Here is a 17,955-nt window from a genome sequence, read left to right as displayed (position 1 = left end):
TTCTGCGCGTATGCTGAGGCGACATCCGGTTGTTTCAGTCGCTCTAGGTTAAGTCCTTTTTGTTCGCTGGGGTCGTTGCCGTTGGTCTCGGTTCGTATTATTCTGTTGCTGATTTTCCGTTACAATGGTTTTTTACGGCTGGCTCGTAGGGCCTGACACCAACCCCCTACTTTCCGGAGGACCATAGTGCACAGTTGAGCTTAGAGTCCTTCCCTGGCACTCGGACGTAGATCAGCCGCCCCTGACATGGGGATCAGACGCTCTTGTGAGCCGCTCCTCCTGGAGAACAGACGCTCAGGTTTGCCGAAGCAAACCCCCCCTTCCCTGTCAGCCTACGACCAAAGTTCCCACCGGAGTTGGTTACCCGATCTTCCCTAAGGTTGCTCATAGTTTCCGGCCGGTACCGCGTGGAGGTAGGGATAAGAGTTGCTGGGCAGAGGCTAGTGGATCACAATGGGATCTGAATTGCGCAGCATACCCAGCCTTTACCGTGCCATATACTTATACTATCACTGACATAAAATAGTTTTATCATAAAATCTTTTGTATGAGTTTCCTTTTCCCACTTTCACAGAGAACAGACATCCAAATCCAGTTCCGAAACTGTGTAAGGAATTTAACGGTTATTTGAAATCGGCAACACAAGTGGCAATACCGTGGTGCTGCAATCGATTAATTTCTCATACTAATTAAAATCACCACTTGAAATGTTTCAATTCACCACTGACTGTGGCAATATGGTGTTTGGCGGCGTTAGTGTTGTCATCGTATATTGGTTTGCAACCTTACTCAAGTGAAGATTCAAATTCTTACACAACTTTATGATTGAAATTTGTTCTAGGCTGGATGTCTGTTCTCTGTGCCACTTTCTGGTCGTTTTACCCTAACTTGCTCCTGATTTTCGGGTGTGTGGCTCGTATTTTGCTAGTGCTTATTTTGGAAATTACACATTTCAAACGAAATTGTTGTTTGTTGATGATTATTTCTCTTTCTTTATCACTTTGCACGATATTATAAGTAGCAACGAAGCAGTGTTGATATTTCAAGCGCATTTTTGCCATGAATTAAACAATCAAAACAAAAATATTGGACGCCATGTTGAATCGAATGCTGGGTCGCTGATTCAGGCCCTTTGTCATACCCCTGGAGATGTCCCGTTCTATGGTTTTATTGTAATATTGACACTGCACTGTACTGCCCCCACTCGCATAACAGTCCCATTTGACTTTTCATCACTTTTGAGTTAACGTTATGAATAGTCATCATTTTTTATGTACTTCCAAAAACAACAATAAAAATATCGAATTTTTATGTCAATGTGTAAAAAAAATACCAAGTTATGAGCGTCCCATATCAAAAGTACCCGCATAACAGTCCCATCATGGATTTTTGTGTTACGTAACACAAAACTGAACAACTTTGTAGTGATTGTAATATTTTTTACAGTTATATATTCATGTGCAAAGCAATCTGTGAAAGTTTCGAGATGATCGAAATATTTTTCAAAATTTGGCGATTTTTCAAAGTTTTATATGGAAACAAGTTTTCAAACTTCAAATGCCGTTTTCTCAATTCCTACTTTTTGCAAATGGGACTGTTATGCGAGTGGGGGCAGTGTAGGCCTGGCGGCTTTAATAATATTAATTCTTCTTGTGTGTGCTACAAGTGTCGATAGTGAGCAGAACAATTTTTGAAGTAGTCGATTTTATCATTTTCTAGGATTCTTCCAAAAGATGGGTGTGTATGTGTAGACTAGACTAGAAGCTTCTTTACAGAATTTCCCAACAATTTGATAATTTCCTGGTAGGAACTTCTTCAAGAATGCTTTCAGCAGCTCCTTCGGAAATTAAATTATTTCTCCAAAACTTACCTGGGGAACCTTTTTATGAATTCCTTCGGGAATTTTTACAGAAATTCGTTCGGAAATTTCTTCAATGTGTTTTCGGAAATTATTTCTATTGATTTTTATCACAGGAGTAAAATGTTCATGTACCGATCAATTGGCTAGACCTTTATTAATGGCAAACTTCCCTAGCCATTTCCCACTGTGCAAACACTTCCAGTGAAAAACTGTATCATCAGTTGTAGCAAAGTGGTTCTCACGCGGCGAAGGGGATCCTCTCCATCGCCGGTGCATATGCGCTCATGCGGAGGTATACCTATCGTCTCGCACGGCGACCAATGCAATATCCGCACAAATTGAAGGTCACTCGAAGAAAGCCACACGATGTTGACGTCGCCGGTCGTGTGCATATTCTGACTCAATGAGACATAAAGAAGGCGATCAGTGGATGAAAAATGTCCTCAAATGGAGCGCTCGTCGGCCCATAGACCCCCGCGTGGCGTCTGTAGAAACGACCGATCGAGAAGCAATTACACCAACCCGGAATGGATGACAAAAAAAACAGCAGCCGCGCGGCCCGTTGTTGAGGAAAGATACTGGGACGGCGACGTGGACGAGTTGGTTGACAACATGACCACGTGAGTATCGTTATGCCGTTGGCTGCTGCATATTCACGGGGCGGCGCGAGAGAGAACACAGAAACAGGATCACATTATTTTTCATCTTAATGACTTTTCCCGGGATCGTTCCGGAGACGACGACGACGACGGCATGGGCTTATAACGGCCGACGTTCAATAATGCTATCGAAAGTAAAGCACTTTAATGTCGATATGTTTCGATAAATAAAGGCTCTTTGGCTGGTCGTTACAGATTAGCGGTTGGCTTCCTGGGAAATCAGCGAGCTTGTTGAACTAATCCTGGTCCGGTAAGAAGCTGTTGTATGTAGTTGCTAACGAGGGTGTCAAAATGTAAATGTTTCGTTGTAGAATATTTTATGGTGGGATAAGCAGGATAGGTTTACATTTTCTTACAGATTTCTTGTTGAATTAAAATTCTCAATCACCAGGATTGCACGAACAACAGTTGGTATTGTGAATTATGGAAAATACATGAAGTAAATCAATTTAAAATTTTGGTTACTACATATTAAGAAATTGAAACGGTAAAGGCTGGGTATTGCGTAATTCAGATCCTATTTAGACCATTAACCGCTGCCCAGCAACTCCTACCTCAACCTCCCCCGACGCACCGGCCGGGCTGCGAGCAACTTTTGGGAAGATCGGGTAGCCTATCCCGATCCTGTCTGCAAAACTAAACATCTGTTCTCTAGGAGGGGCGGCACGCAACAGCATCTGATCCTCATGTTAGGAGCGGTTGATCGACTTTCGAGTGCCACTGAAGGGCTCTAAGCTCAGCTGTGCACCATGGCCCTCCGGAAGTATGCGGTTGGTGTCCACCCCTGCGAGCCAGGCGTAAAAAAGAATTGCAACTGAAAATCTGCAACAGAATAATACGAACCGAGACCAACGACTAAGACCCCAACGACGTAACAAGATAGGAAACTCTGTATATGGAACTGCTGCTCTCTCAACTCCATCGCACCCGTATACTCGCCGATCTACTGATCCCGTATACTGCACAGGATCGGAATCGTAGCAGCAATGTAGGACAGCGTTGGACAATATGTAGGTGCGAACGTTCAGGAGCATTCATACCATCTACCAGAGTTGCCGATCGACGAAAGAATGTACAGGCTCAAGGGTCGATTATTCAACTTCAGCATAATAAACGTGCACAGTCCTCACTCCGGAACCACTACGCGAGTACGACCGCTGCTCAAGTCACGACCTCAAGATTATCAATCGAGACCTAAACGCTCTGGTACACACTTAGATTCTGATCTTCTAGCTCAGTAATGTTTTCACTGAGTTCAGTATTTTTTTCCATCCAACAGCAGAATCAACTCAGTATAATCGGTAATCAATATTTACCGTTCACTAGTAACGATATTTACCGTTCATCTGCAATTTATGACAGTTGATTTGATGAACTCGTTAACAAATTTAATGTGTATTCAGCAAAAGAGATAACCGAGCGTACCGAGTTGAATCTGCTGACAACTCATTTAAAAGATGGGGAAAATACCGAACTAATCTTAGTTTCGGAAGGCTGACTTTCTCAGTCTTGGGTAAATCAAAACGGCAAGTTTTGCTTTTCCCGACGTTTCGGCTTTTTATTAAGCCTTTTTCAAGGGGTAACTACAAGGATAGGACAAATTTAGAGAAGACTAATCACACTACATATAACAAATAATTTTCCTACGTTGTCAACCGTTCCTCGTTACATAAAGTGTTGCCGGGTTTTTAGGAGGGAGCTTCTCGTATACCTATCAATTACATTCATTTTAACATATAGAAATAGCTCTTATGGAATTGGACTTACAATTTTGTACATTAGTTCTACAATTTTGGGACACTGGGACACTACGGTAATTATCAACGACATGCACTACACTAGACGATAGACTGAGCAATGGTCAACGGTGAATTTGAAGATGGCGGGATGGATAGCTAAAAGCTTTACGACAATGTCGACTGGTCGATTTGGTCTAATCCTAAACTGTATGTGGTAGTGTTGTCATTATCGTTTCTTTGCTTCCTACGGGAATCGTTTGTTTTGATAGTATGGAGTATACCGACATAGGTTGTGTTGAGCCCATCTACGTCTGTTCGGTAGTTGACTGTGTTAGGAGTGTTTTGGATGTGACACATCTCTAACATGGGAAGGGCAGTTGATCGTAAAGTGCGATCTATGATTTTAGTTCCATCTAGATTGAATGTGTGTTTTTCTGTGGTTATGTGTTGGGTTAGGGCTGTCTTTGCTTCTGTGGTGTCTGAGGGTTGATTGGCAAGTCTGTTTATATCGGATCTGTGACCACTTATTCGTTTTTTCAGATGATTCGTAGTCATTCCGATGTAAACATTGTTGCAATCGTTGCATGGAATGCTATAAATTACATTATTTTGATCGTGTGGGGGTATTGGGTCCTTAACGGGTTTGAGCAGCGATTTAGTTGTTTTTATGTTGCGTGTGGCTATTCTTATGTTTTTGTACTCTTTTTTCAGGATGTTCGAGATGGTCCTAGTGAGCATGGGGATGTGCGGCATCGATCTGTATGTGACTAGATTGGTTTGATGATGATCGTCTTCTTCGGAGGTGATGGTTGTTTGATGATGTGCTGGAATATCGTTTATCAGGATGTTTGGGGCTGTTGTTGACGTTGGCGGGCATGGTGGAAGTGGTGTTGGTGGGGCGGCAGCGGTGTTATGGCGAGGTGGTGGCGAATTCGGTGGTACAGATGTGGGTGGTAGGATTGACGTTCGGTGTTGAGTGCGCGGTGGCGCAAGATCGGAAATCGTTTCGTCATTGACACTAGATGGGACGGTGTTGGCTGAATGAGCGGTGTTGTTGTGGATGCGGTTGATTAATCGGTTTATGAGGGACGACGGGTAGTTGTTCAGCCTCAGGAGCTGGAAGATTTTTTGTTTTTGTTGCTCGGTGGAATCGTCGGTGGTGAGTCGCATCACTCGTTCGATGAAATTGGCTACCACATTCAACTTCATTGACATCGGGTGGAACGAGTGGTAATTCAGGAGTCTGCCAGATGAAATGGGTTTTGAATACCATTGAGTCTTGATGGGCTGATGATCGGAGCGGATTGCTAGTGTATCGAGAAACGGCAGTTTGCCATCCTTTTCCATCTCGATAGTGAATTGGATGTGTGGGTTGTATGCATTGAATGTGTCCAGTGTTCTTTGAACCTCTGATCGTGGTAGAACCAGGAAAAGATCGTCCACATATTTCTTCAGGACCAGTATCGTGGATTGCAGCTTTCTGGTGACTGATTCGAGCAGATCTTCCATGACGTAATCTGCCAGTATGGGTGATAGGGGGCTGCCCATAGCCGTCCCAAACGTCTGCTGGTAAATCTTGTCTCTAAAACGGAAGTAACTGCTGTTGATGCACAGTTCTACCATTTCAAGAAACAGATCTAGGTTGATTCTGGTCCCTTTGCTGATATCCGGCCACCTAAATAGTATGCTGCGTATCACTAGTTCTAGGGGGATGTTGGTGAATAGTGATACCACGTCAAAAGATACAAGGACGTGGTCTGGGGGTACCGTGGCAGTGCTGATGAACTCCACAAAACTGAAACTATCTCTGTTGTTGTATCGGCTAGTGAACGTTGTTTGGAGGATGGTTGCTATGTACTTCGATAGTTGGTATGTGGGGGCGGTAATGTTGGGAACGACCGGGCGAAGCGGCAAATTCGCAAGCACTGCCACGGTACCCCCAGACCACGTCCTTGTATCTTTTGACGTGGTATCACTATTCACCAACATCCCCCTAGAACTAGTGATACGCAGCATACTATTTAGGTGGCCGGATATCAGCAAAGGGACCAGAATCAACCTAGATCTGTTTCTTGAAATGGTAGAACTGTGCATCAACAGCAGTTACTTCCGTTTTAGAGACAAGATTTACCAGCAGACGTTTGGGACGGCTATGGGCAGCCCCCTATCACCCATACTGGCAGATTACGTCATGGAAGATCTGCTCGAATCAGTCACCAGAAAGCTGCAATCCACGATACTGGTCCTGAAGAAATATGTGGACGATCTTTTCCTGGTTCTACCACGATCAGAGGTTCAAAGAACACTGGACACATTCAATGCATACAACCCACACATCCAATTCACTATCGAGATGGAAAAGGATGGCAAACTGCCGTTTCTCGATACACTAGCAATCCGCTCCGATCATCAGCCCATCAAGACTCAATGGTATTCAAAACCCATTTCATCTGGCAGACTCCTGAATTACCACTCGTTCCACCCGATGTCAATGAAGTTGAATGTGGTAGCCAATTTCATCGAACGAGTGATGCGACTCACCACCGACGATTCCACCGAGCAACAAAAACAAAAAATCTTCCAGCTCCTGAGGCTGAACAACTACCCGTCGTCCCTCATAAACCGATTAATCAACCGCATCCACAACAACACCGCTCATTCAGCCAACACCGTCCCATCTAGTGTCAATGACGAAACGATTTCCGATCTTGCGCCACCGCGCACTCAACACCGAACGTCAATCCTACCACCCACATCTGTACCACCGAATTCGCCACCACCTCGCCATAACACCGCTGCCGCCCCACCAACACCACTTCCACCATGCCCGCCAACGTCAACAACAGCCCCAAACATCCTGATAAACGATATTCCAGCACATCATCAAACAACCATCACTTCCGAAGAAGACGATCATCATCAAACCAATCTAGTCACATACAGATCGATGCCGCACATCCCCATGCTCACTAGGACCATCTCGAACATCCTGAAAAAAGAGTACAAAAACATAAGAATAGCCACACGCAACATAAAAACAACTAAATCGCTGCTCAAACCCGTTAAGGACCCAATACCCCCACACGATCAAAATAATGTAATTTATAGCATTCCATGCAACGATTGCAACAATGTTTACATCGGAATGACTACGAATCATCTGAAAAAACGAATAAGTGGTCACAGATCCGATATAAACAGACTTGCCAATCAACCCTCAGACACCACAGAAGCAAAGACAGCCCTAACCCAACACATAACCACAGAAAAACACACATTCAATCTAGATGGAACTAAAATCATAGATCGCACTTTACGATCAACTGCCCTTCCCATGTTAGAGATGTGTCACATCCAAAACACTCCTAACACAGTCAACTACCGAACAGACGTAGATGGGCTCAACACAACCTATGTCGGTATACTCCATACTATCAAAACAAACGATTCCCGTAGGAAGCAAAGAAACGATAATGACAACACTACCACATACAGTTTAGGATTAGACCAAATCGACCAGTCGACATTGTCGTAAAGCTTTTAGCTATCCGTCCCGCCATCTTCAAATTCACCGTTGACCATTGCTCAGTCTATCGTCTAGTGTAGTGCATGTCGTTGATAATTACCGTAGTGTCCCAGTGTGTGTGTGTGTGTGTGTGTACTCCATCTAACACCCACTGTCCGGCAGTGATATTATGGAAGAAAGCAGCCTGCAACACCGTTATAATGTCGTTGCAAATTGCTTTAGTCCGGGAGTTAGACAGTGATAGCTCTATTGCAGATCCGGTGACCCATTTCAGAATGGTTGGAGAGACACTCCATTCAGAAGTCACTTTCACTTACAATAAGCCCCGCATGTGTGCACTACCGTTATCAAATGGATAATGATAATACAAACACACTTCCTGTTTTAAAGAAAATGTCTTCAAAACTGGCGCGTATTTAGTGAATCATAGTAGCATCAATAGTAATCAGAACAATCTCACCAAATATGATATGGGCTGCCGGTTCAGCTTCATCCGATTCTCCTCGCTGCACCTTAACGCGAGCATAATTAGTCATCATTTGACCACATATTCACTGCACACATTTTTTCAACTTTACACTTACAATATTAAAGCAAATCACATAACATAAACATCGCACGGTTCAAAATAACATAACCGCATAAAGAACAACAACAGGATGTACCGATTTTTTTTCATTTTTTGCCAATGTTTCTACTCAATGTGCATCGAAATTATGCAACACAACACACCACACTTCACTTCGCGTTTCATGATGACGATATTATATACTGCAACACACGTTTGCGTTGCGACATAAGTAACGTGCGACAAAGAACTGTCGCCCACCATCTGGAGCACAGACACGCATGCAACCGAAACTTCCACGCAACGACACGAACATCAGCCGCGTTCATCGCACACACTGTTCTGCTTCTGCGCAGTAGCGGTGCTGGAAGAGAAAACGCAAGAGCACACAAATACAACCACACGCGAGCTAAGTTGAAAAAAAGAACACAACACTCCGTGCGTCCTCTTCAATGGAAGCCGACAAAGTTTCATGAAAAAGCAATTAATTCACTCTGTTTAAAGCCACAGACATTCGAAAACACCATGTTTGCAGTCATCGCGACATTGTCTATTCGTTAAAACACCACTTGGATTTAAAACTGTTTCTTTTTACTCGAAAAACAGGGTTTATTCTACCAATACATTACAAGTGCGACCGACCGAACGTCACTCCATCACTCACTCCCCATAATTACCGTAGTGTCCCAGTGTCCCAAAATTGTAGAACTAATGTACAAAATTGTAAGTCCAATTCCATAAGAGCTATTGCTATATGTTAAAATGAATGTAATTGATAGGTATACGAGAAGCTCCCTCCTAAAAACCCGGCAACACTTTATGTAACGAGGAACGGTTGACAACGTAGGAAAATTATTTGTTATATGTAGTGTGATTAGTCTTCTCTAAATTTGTCCTATCCTTGTAGTTACCCCTTGAAAAAGGCTTAATAAAAAGCCGAAACGTCGGGAAAAGCAAAACTTGCCGTTTTGATTTACCCAAGACTGAGAAAGCCAGCCTTCCGGAATCAATATATTCCAGTCGTACTCACCCAGCACACTAATCTTAGTGTGTAGGACACGAGGAGGAATTCAGACCGCCGATTGGAAAGCTCAGCGTCCACCAACTGGTGCACGAAAATGATCTACGTTTTCGCCACCTTCGAGAACATAGTCAATCGTAACATCTTTTTCCAACTACCGCGCATATCGTTAGACCTGGAGATCACCACAGCAAACGGAATCGCCAATCAACTACGTTCTGATTGATGGATGGCATTTTTCCGACATTATCGATGTCTGGACGTATGGTGGCGCTATCATCGACTCTGATCACTACATGGCGCCCAAAACTTTCCGTCATTAACAATGTACGGTACCAGCGACCGTCGAGGTGTAACCTAAACCGACTGAATCAACCAGGTGGCCGCCTGAGCATACACGCAGAATCTCGAGGTAGCGTTTCCAGACGAGGGCGATCTCGATGTGCCCCTCTAGAGGACTATTGGAGTACAGTAAAAGCAGAAATCAACGACACATTCGAGATGGGACATTTGGAAAAGAATCGACGGAACGAATGATTCGACGAACAGTGCAGTGTGTGGTGGATAATAACGTAGCGAGACTTTGAAGGATAATAATGTAGCAAAGGACCTAACAGAAGCTGAAACAACATAGGGTCTGGGACCATTTGGGCAGGAGCACCTATTTTGGGCACTTGCTGCTATAACTCGGTCAATTTTGAACCGATTGACTTGATTTTTGAAACACGATCGGATACGCACAGTATCTAGCCATGTACAAAAATTCAAGTCAATCGGTTTAAAATTGACTGAATTATAGCAGCAAGTGCCCAAAATAGGTGCTCCTGCCCAAATGGTCCCAGACCCTACTCGTTCAGGAGAAAAACGCTGTCTGGAAGAAGATGCGAAGAGTGTGAGGAAATGGAACTACTGTACCATTCTCGAGGAAATAAGGAAATTCCACCAGCGCATTCCGCATGGCGCCATGAGCCGAAATCGGCAGGGATATTTAGAGATGGGAGCTTGTTGACAGACGGGACGTGAGGTGGTTGAAAGGTTAAAGCAGAACATGGATAAGTATCTGAATGACGAGGAGATCCAAGTCACGCGAGACCAAGACAACGGAGGGAACGACTACGTCAGTGTAGCACAGGAGGAAATGATTCAACTCCCACGTTTAAGGAGGCACATCTCCAGCTCAAAAGCAACTGGCAAGGATGATAGGACCTCTATAGTGCTATAACCACATCTGTAGAAGCGCGGGTATGACCATACGAAGGGTAATGGGTTCAATTCCCGGTCGACCCAGGAATTTTTCGTAGAACACTCAACTAAATAGTGGGCTTAGTTCCAGTGGGGACGTGACGCCAACACAGAGAACAGACATCCAAGTCCAGTTCCGAAATTGTGTAAGGAATTTAACGGCCATTTGAAATCGGCAACACAAGTGGCAGCATAGTGGTTGGCATTTAATTTCCCACACTAATTTAATTCACCACTTTAAATATTTCTATCCACCACTGACTGTGACAATTTGGTGTTTGCCGGCGTTAGTGTTTTCATCGTGTATTGGATTGCAATCTTACTCAAGTGAAGATTCAAATCCTTACACAACTTTATGAATGAAATTTGTTCTAGCCTGAATGCCTGTTCTCTGTGACGCCAATAAGAAGAAGGAAAACGATCCGTAAAATATAAAAAAAATGATTTATAGTATGCGCATTTACCAGTGAATCAAAATTCGACCATCGCGCAACAATAATGACAATGCAATGTCGCAATCTGTATTTGTTGCGACAATCCACCCAATGCAACATAAGTTTGTCCCAACTTGAAAATAATAGGATAAACATCGTACACCACAAGTTTAGAGATTTTTAAACCTTGCATTGCGATTTTCGAACGGTAACTTCGAGTCGGTGAACACTGTAACTCTGCTGAAGATCTATCATCAAACAGTTTCGGCTTTGGGTTAATAATAATTGATTTTTCACGAGTTGAAAAGTACGCAACAAACTCAGCTTCCGTTTTGTCTGCAACAAAAAAATTCGAGATCATGTCATTATCTGTTACCAGTAGGGATAAAGAGTAATCATGGCGCTTTTGTTGCTTGTTTTGTGCCTCTTTTGTCTGACAATTCTATTCACTGGCATTTACATTAGCCATACAATTCAATTTATAATAACATTTTCTGAAATTGTCCAACAATTGACGAATTACAATAATAATCATTGATTTATTGCTAATAATATGCTTAATTGAAAAACCCTTTTGATCAAAGATTTGTTTTAAATCCTGTGAAATTTTTTGTTCACGCATACTTAAATCTGCTTCTTGAACTCGGCCGAAAATTTTACTGATTTAGAACGGCAACATGCGATTTTGTCAAACGACATAGATTTTCTGAGATTTGCAACAACAAAAAAATACTGAGATACCGTCGATGGGGGTGACAATGGGTCTGGGGGGTGAGATTGGGCCAAAACGGAGAAACATAAAATTGGAAATAGCTCATCAACTATCGCTAATTTATATTGATAACTTTATATTATTTCAAAGAGAAGATGTTTTTACACATCATGATGCAGAATAAGATGTTTAGCAATAATCGCTTTTGTGTTGAATTTGTGGCTAAACTTATATGATGAAACTACTAGTAAATGACTCTGAAAAAAATTCTCCAACGTAATGTTTCACACAAGTACCCAACCATAATTTTTCTTATAAGTGGTTATCTGTAGGTATTACCTGGTTGATGCAACGATAAAAGCGGGCTGTCAATGCATTTTTTATTCAAACATTCAATATTTTCGACCCTATGTCTAAATATTAAGATTGGGGGTGAGATTGGGTCAAGCAAGTTATCGAGTGCACATAACCTTAACTAAAAATTCAACTTGTTATCCAGTCCCCATTTGACGTTAGAGTGGTGCCATGTTTACCGTATCTTCAAAAAAGCACGATTTTTTTTTCAAAAATACCGTGTGCGCACCTAACTTTGCGAAGGTCCAAACTTTGCGCATTCGTGTAAAATAAGGAAACCAATAACTAAATGTCAACATATTTACCAGTTTAATCATTGCACTAGCATTGTGTAAACATAAACATTATTTGACAATTATTTAATTGCCATAAAATCTTTGTTCATGTTGAATAATAAACAAAAAATACACAAAAATGTCAAAATTTGCCTCGCCTTAACACGGTTGCCAAGAAGTAACTCTACTAAAAATCAACATTTTCCTCGATAAAACTGTGCAACGATGATTAACTTTGCAGTTAATTGACAAAAAAGGTGATATTCTAGTAATATCAATCACAGTTCGCAATAAATTTTTCAATTTAATTAGTAAATAGTGGTGCGCAATGTTTGGAACCATTATTTGCACTGTGTTCCTAATTTTTGCGCACTTTCAGTAAATGCATGTTGAACGTGAATACATGACATATAAACCATTCAAATATTATGTAACATCAGTACTGATAATTTCAGGCCTGCCTCTCCACCATGTAGCAGATTTTGTATAGAGTATTAGTAGATTAGTAGAAAATTGTATGAACCGTAGCACTACGGCACTCTCCATCTGTCTACAACGTGAGACGTGATTTGTGAACAGTCCTTCATTTGAATTTTCCGGCGGTCAATGTTAGGGACGATTCAAATATGACGTCCACCATTTTTTTAGATTTTTAGAACCACGTCTTCCCCAGGGCCACCCCGTCACGCTTCATAGTATACCTAATACATGGCATCACACTTTTTCAGACAAGCCCAGCTCCCTCCCCCTAGAGATGGACGTCATATTTAAATGACCCCTTATTGATCCCATCCGTAACGGTCACTTCATTTATCAGGAAGCTTTGACCTTCGATCTTTAGCCACAGGAAACAACCTCTCATGAAGTTTGGATTGTTCACACGGTAGGTGCCTAGTACGAACCGCAGACGAAATTAAGAACTCCAGAGGCCTCCGTTACCCCTCCCTCGTAGGACAAAGTATTTCAACAAAGATCAATTAAGGGCACACTACCTGATCTGAATAACTTTAGTTTAATGGGCAAATATTAAATAATAGCATTTTTGATTACTTTTTTGAGCAATTCATAGCATGCGCAAAGTTAGGCACACTATGCGCAAAGTTAGGAACAATCAAAGATTTTGTGCGCAAAGTTAGGAACAAGGCGATAAAATAGTTTTTCTATTTTAAGTATTTTTTTGGTTAATTTTATGATTTTTTTTATATTGCAGACTCAAAGAAGGATCATTAGTCTATCGTATGAGCATGTTGTTCATGATATATTTTGTTTGTTTATATTTTTTATAACGACTAGAAATTTGATTTTTCTTAACTGCGCAAAGTTTGGTGCATACACGGTATGTTGAGGAAGTGTCAAGCGAGTGTGTTCATACTTTTAGTGCCTAAGATCATTTATAACAATAAACCCATGCGTTTGGACAGCTCCTCTGATCATCAGCTAATCTTTAGTGTACTGCAATATCGTAAGCTCACAAAATAGACTTACACCGAACCGTGTATGGCTACAACGAGCCCTTCTCAGCGTGTATTCGTGCTTTTACAGATGTGGAGGAATTCTTCGTTTTTAATGAACCGACAAAAATTTTCACTAATCGTATAAAATCTGTGTTAAATGTCGTTTAAATGTATGTATGTAATATTAATTAATTTTATTCATTAGGACTAACATGTCAGATGAATTATTTAAAATACAAATAGTGTTTTTCTTCTCCACTATTTTTTTAAATTTTAAGGAAATATCGTGAAACTACTAGACGGTGGTGGCCTCCAGGAAATATTGGGGCCATAAAACCGGTAACATGACAAAATTTCGGAAGACGAACGAACGTCGAAAAATATCATGTTTTTTTTTTTCAATAAATCTTTCAATACGCCTCTCCCTCATTGTAATCCCCCCTCCTCTTATGGAGGTTTTAACTTTAAACGAGGATGATTATGGTGGCTAAAAATGGCGATACAACATACAAACTTTATTTTATCAAATTTCAACCATTTTTCCGATTGTATTAGCCCTTTTAGGTGGATTAAGCATCTTTTAAAATTACCTAAGCTTTTATTCGTCATGGTTACATTGTATTTTAAGTAGGTTTACTAGGGTCTGGGACCATTCGGGCAGGAGCGCCTATTTTGGGCACTTGCTGCTATTACTCAGTCAATTTTGAGCCGATTGACTTGAGTTTTTTCACATGACTCGAAACTATGCGTACCTGATCGCGTTTCAAAAATCATGCCAATCGGTTCAAAATTGACTGAGTTATAACAGCAAGTGCCCTAAATAGGTGCTCCTGCCCAAATGGTCCCAGACCCTAGATATGATCAATAAAATTAACTTGTATTCTTAGGTAGGCGACTTCGAATACTTTGACCCATTCTCACCCCCTCTAAGGGGTGAGATTGGGTCAATTTTCAATCATTTGTAGTTTAGTAGACAACTCATATAATGTGATATTTTCTTGCCAAACTATCATTATCATATAGAAGAGTATACATACCAAATAAAAAGTTATTCCGACTTCAACTGCATTTGTTATTTAACAAACAATCTTTGAGTATCCTTTTTTGACCCATTCTCACCCCCAACGACGGTACATGCAACCATCAAGTTTCAAACTTTCACCGAAATATTTGCTAGGAAAATCAGCAAACAAATCAAGTTACCTTCTTTGCCTAGATCTTGGCTTTGATGCCATTCATTACCGAATTCCGAGAAAAGAGGTGTCAGTTTTGATTGCAGCATCCAAGACACTTTCTTACAGAATTAGAAACATCTCTATTACAGCTTCTAGCTATAATGATATCGCATAAGGGCCATCAAAGCGCTGCTGGTTTATGGATTTGTCAGTATTACAAATCGTACTGTATAATGGCTGCTGTTTTGTTAGTGGTGATTCCTGTTCCATTCGTTCAAATTTTCATTCGTTCACATTTCAAATTTAATTTTCAAACATATTTAATCTAGACTAAATCGGTGATTGTAGAACCCATTAGCCAAATTTATGCTTAAAATCGCGATATCTCCACTGGTTTCCGAAATATTTGAAAAAATGTCTTATTTTGATACCCAACCCAAAAAATTTCGAAATACGATACCAGTTGAGATATCGCAATTTTGAACACAAATTTGGCCCAATAATCACCGATTTAGTCTAGAAAAAATATGTTTGAAAATTAAATTTGAAATATTTTTTGAAGGTTTACTCTAGCAAAAATTTCACTTAAACACTTTGCGCCACCCCTAAATATCAACCGAAATTTCTCATTTTTGTACAGCCCACTTATTTTGACTGATAGATCACTTTCCACCAGGGAAATCATATCCCGGAGATTTTTAAAAAGAAACCCACCCTTATGGAGACGCATGGTTGTTGGTGCCCACGGTACTCCATGTTAGGGATTATTCAGTAACAAATTTTGAAAACGACGTATAATCAATGCTACACCATTGATTATACGTCGTTTTCAAAATTTGTTACTGTATTCAAATATAATATTATGTTGTCCAAATTTGAAAAATAGCATCTTACCCCACCTTGCTCTAACTAAAAAATCATTTGAAAACATCCGCATCGCCATAGTCTGACGACCTCGGCCCAGTAAGACAGCCATGCCTTACAAACCCATTCGCGGCAGGGGATCCTCGTTTCCTCCGTAGCTGCAGCCATTACTGCAGTTATTGTTATTGCCATTTTCATTCCACAAATTAACTTGTATTCTTGTATTGCACAATTTGATGGGTTTTCCTCGTCCACGGCGACCCTCAACCGGGGAATCTCGTTCGATCGCTTAGAAACTATTCGATGAGTCGCACGGGGTCTTTCGCGCATCGATAGCATTATCTGATGTTTCAGTGTTTTATTATCCAATTCATTTCTGTACTATGGGGCCAATGGGACCGGAGTAGATGTATGGGAGGAGGGCACTCAGGCCAATTCCAGCCGACTGGGGCCTAACTATTTGTGCGATGACGACGACGACGACGAAGACGGAACCGTTTGTACCGGCATTTGCAACGGATGATGGCAAGTTTTGAATACAATGTCTAGCCCTCATCGGGTCACTGCAGATTCAGTGTGGTTGACTGGCCAAGGATGTGCACGGACACGGGCGGAATGTTTCATTGCCGCGAGGTTTCGAGCTGACTTGAATGAAAAATCGCGAAAGCCATATCTCTCCAGGTCTTCGTGGTTTAGCCTGTCTGTCTGGCTGTCTGTGTGGATTGGATACATGTTCAACGAGATAGAGGAACTGACGAACGTATCGGATGGGCAAGTGCATCTCGAGCCGGGATCTCGAACCGGAGGGCGTGCGCCTTCCGCGTGAGAGATATCATTCACAATGGGAATATACATGCCCTCATGATGCTAACCAAAGGTGGAAGTAGGCCAATGAAGATGAGCTACGGTGTGCTAAGAAAATGCTGGATATTTCCCAGGTTCATTTTTTTTAATTGGGTCATCATTGAGCCTGTGAACCAAGTAAAGAAAACGATGGCTTTTCAGACCCGTATGGAGCTATTTTCCCGATAAGCTTGCGTGTACGTACACGTTGTATTATACGAACACTACTTGAGTTACTGGTGGAAAATAGTAAACAAAAATCAGCTATTCCCGGTTAAATCAAACGGGCGTATTTTCAACCAGTAGATTTGCATCCCCAAGGTACATAACATGTAAACTAGAGATGGTCGGGTTTCGGGTTTTCAAACCCGAAACCCGACCCGAACCCGAACCCGACGGGTACGGGTCGGGTTCGGGCTTGAAAATTATTAAAATACTCGGGTTCGGGTCGGGTCCGGGTTTAAACATTTTCAAAATTTTCGGGTACGGGTCGGGTCGGGTTCGAAAAACGTCGGGTTCAAGTCGGGTTTAGTACCGGTGTAAAAAAATCAGTATTTAGAAAAATGCTTTTTTGTCATATTCGATACATTCAACAATTATTTTTTGACTCGGGTTTTGGTCGGGTTTATTGAGAAATATTTTCTCGGGTTCGGGTCGGGTTCGGGTTTGATCGACGAAAATTTTTCGGGTTCGGGTCGGGTCCGGGTTTGAGAGAGCAAAAAATTCTCGGGTTCGGGTCGGGTCCGGGTTTTGAAATTAAAAATGGTTCGGGTACGGGTCGGGTTCGGGTTTGTAAAATCTGAAACCCGACCATCTCTAATGTAAACCCTTAAACCCCTTGGAGACGGATGGATCACATTAGCCCAGCCGAGAAAACTGACCATTACAAACGTGTTCTAGACCAGCGAAGTTGCATCTAGAAAGACGTAAATACGCCTCCAAAGGGTTAAATGTCGGTTGGCATTTCCTTGCGGTTCATCTAAACGAAAAATATGAATCATACGAATACATTACTTATTCCATCGATCCCTTCTAACACAAAATAACCAATATTAGTGTCGGTTCACAACTTCATCAGTAATAAATCATCCCTCTAAATGACGTCCATAAGAGACCGTAAAATGAATTTCAAAACAGCCTAAAACTTACTACAAAGAACGTCTAACGTTATTTAATTCAGAACGTTGTTGCACCTAAAATCAAAACTTATGTTAACTTTTAACGACCA

At 41.6% G+C, this 17,955-nt stretch overlaps 2 protein-coding genes across 2 annotated transcripts; one reads left to right on the top strand and one right to left on the bottom strand.

The window, feature by feature from the left end:
* Nucleotides 1–4,186: 4,186 nt before the first annotated feature.
* On the bottom strand, nucleotides 4,187–5,944 carry LOC115256235 (uncharacterized). Its single transcript, XM_029854492.2, has one exon. It carries the CDS (start codon nucleotides 5,880–5,882, stop codon nucleotides 4,425–4,427), a length of 1,458 nt encoding a protein of 485 aa, XP_029710352.2. The 5' UTR covers nucleotides 5,883–5,944; the 3' UTR covers nucleotides 4,187–4,424.
* Nucleotides 5,945–6,267: 323 nt separating this feature from the next.
* LOC134292235 (uncharacterized) lies at nucleotides 6,268–8,951 on the top strand. The gene has a single exon (XM_062861222.1). It carries the CDS (start codon nucleotides 6,337–6,339, stop codon nucleotides 7,792–7,794), a length of 1,458 nt encoding a protein of 485 aa, XP_062717206.1. The 5' UTR covers nucleotides 6,268–6,336; the 3' UTR covers nucleotides 7,795–8,951.
* Nucleotides 8,952–17,955: the final 9,004 nt, after the last annotated feature.

Source organism: Aedes albopictus, chromosome 3 (genome assembly GCF_035046485.1).
Source record: "Aedes albopictus strain Foshan chromosome 3, AalbF5, whole genome shotgun sequence".
Lineage (NCBI taxonomy): Eukaryota > Metazoa > Arthropoda > Insecta > Diptera > Culicidae > Aedes > Aedes albopictus.
This window is presented reverse-complemented; position numbering and strand designations above follow the sequence as displayed.

Excerpts from the sequence above, each read along its gene's own strand:
- LOC134292235 (XM_062861222.1), top strand. The coding sequence starts at position 6,337 with ATGGTAGAACTGTGCATCAACAGCAGTTACTTCCGTTTTAGAGACAAG.
- LOC115256235 (XM_029854492.2), bottom strand. The coding sequence starts at position 5,882 with ATGGTAGAACTGTGCATCAACAGCAGTTACTTCCGTTTTAGAGACAAG.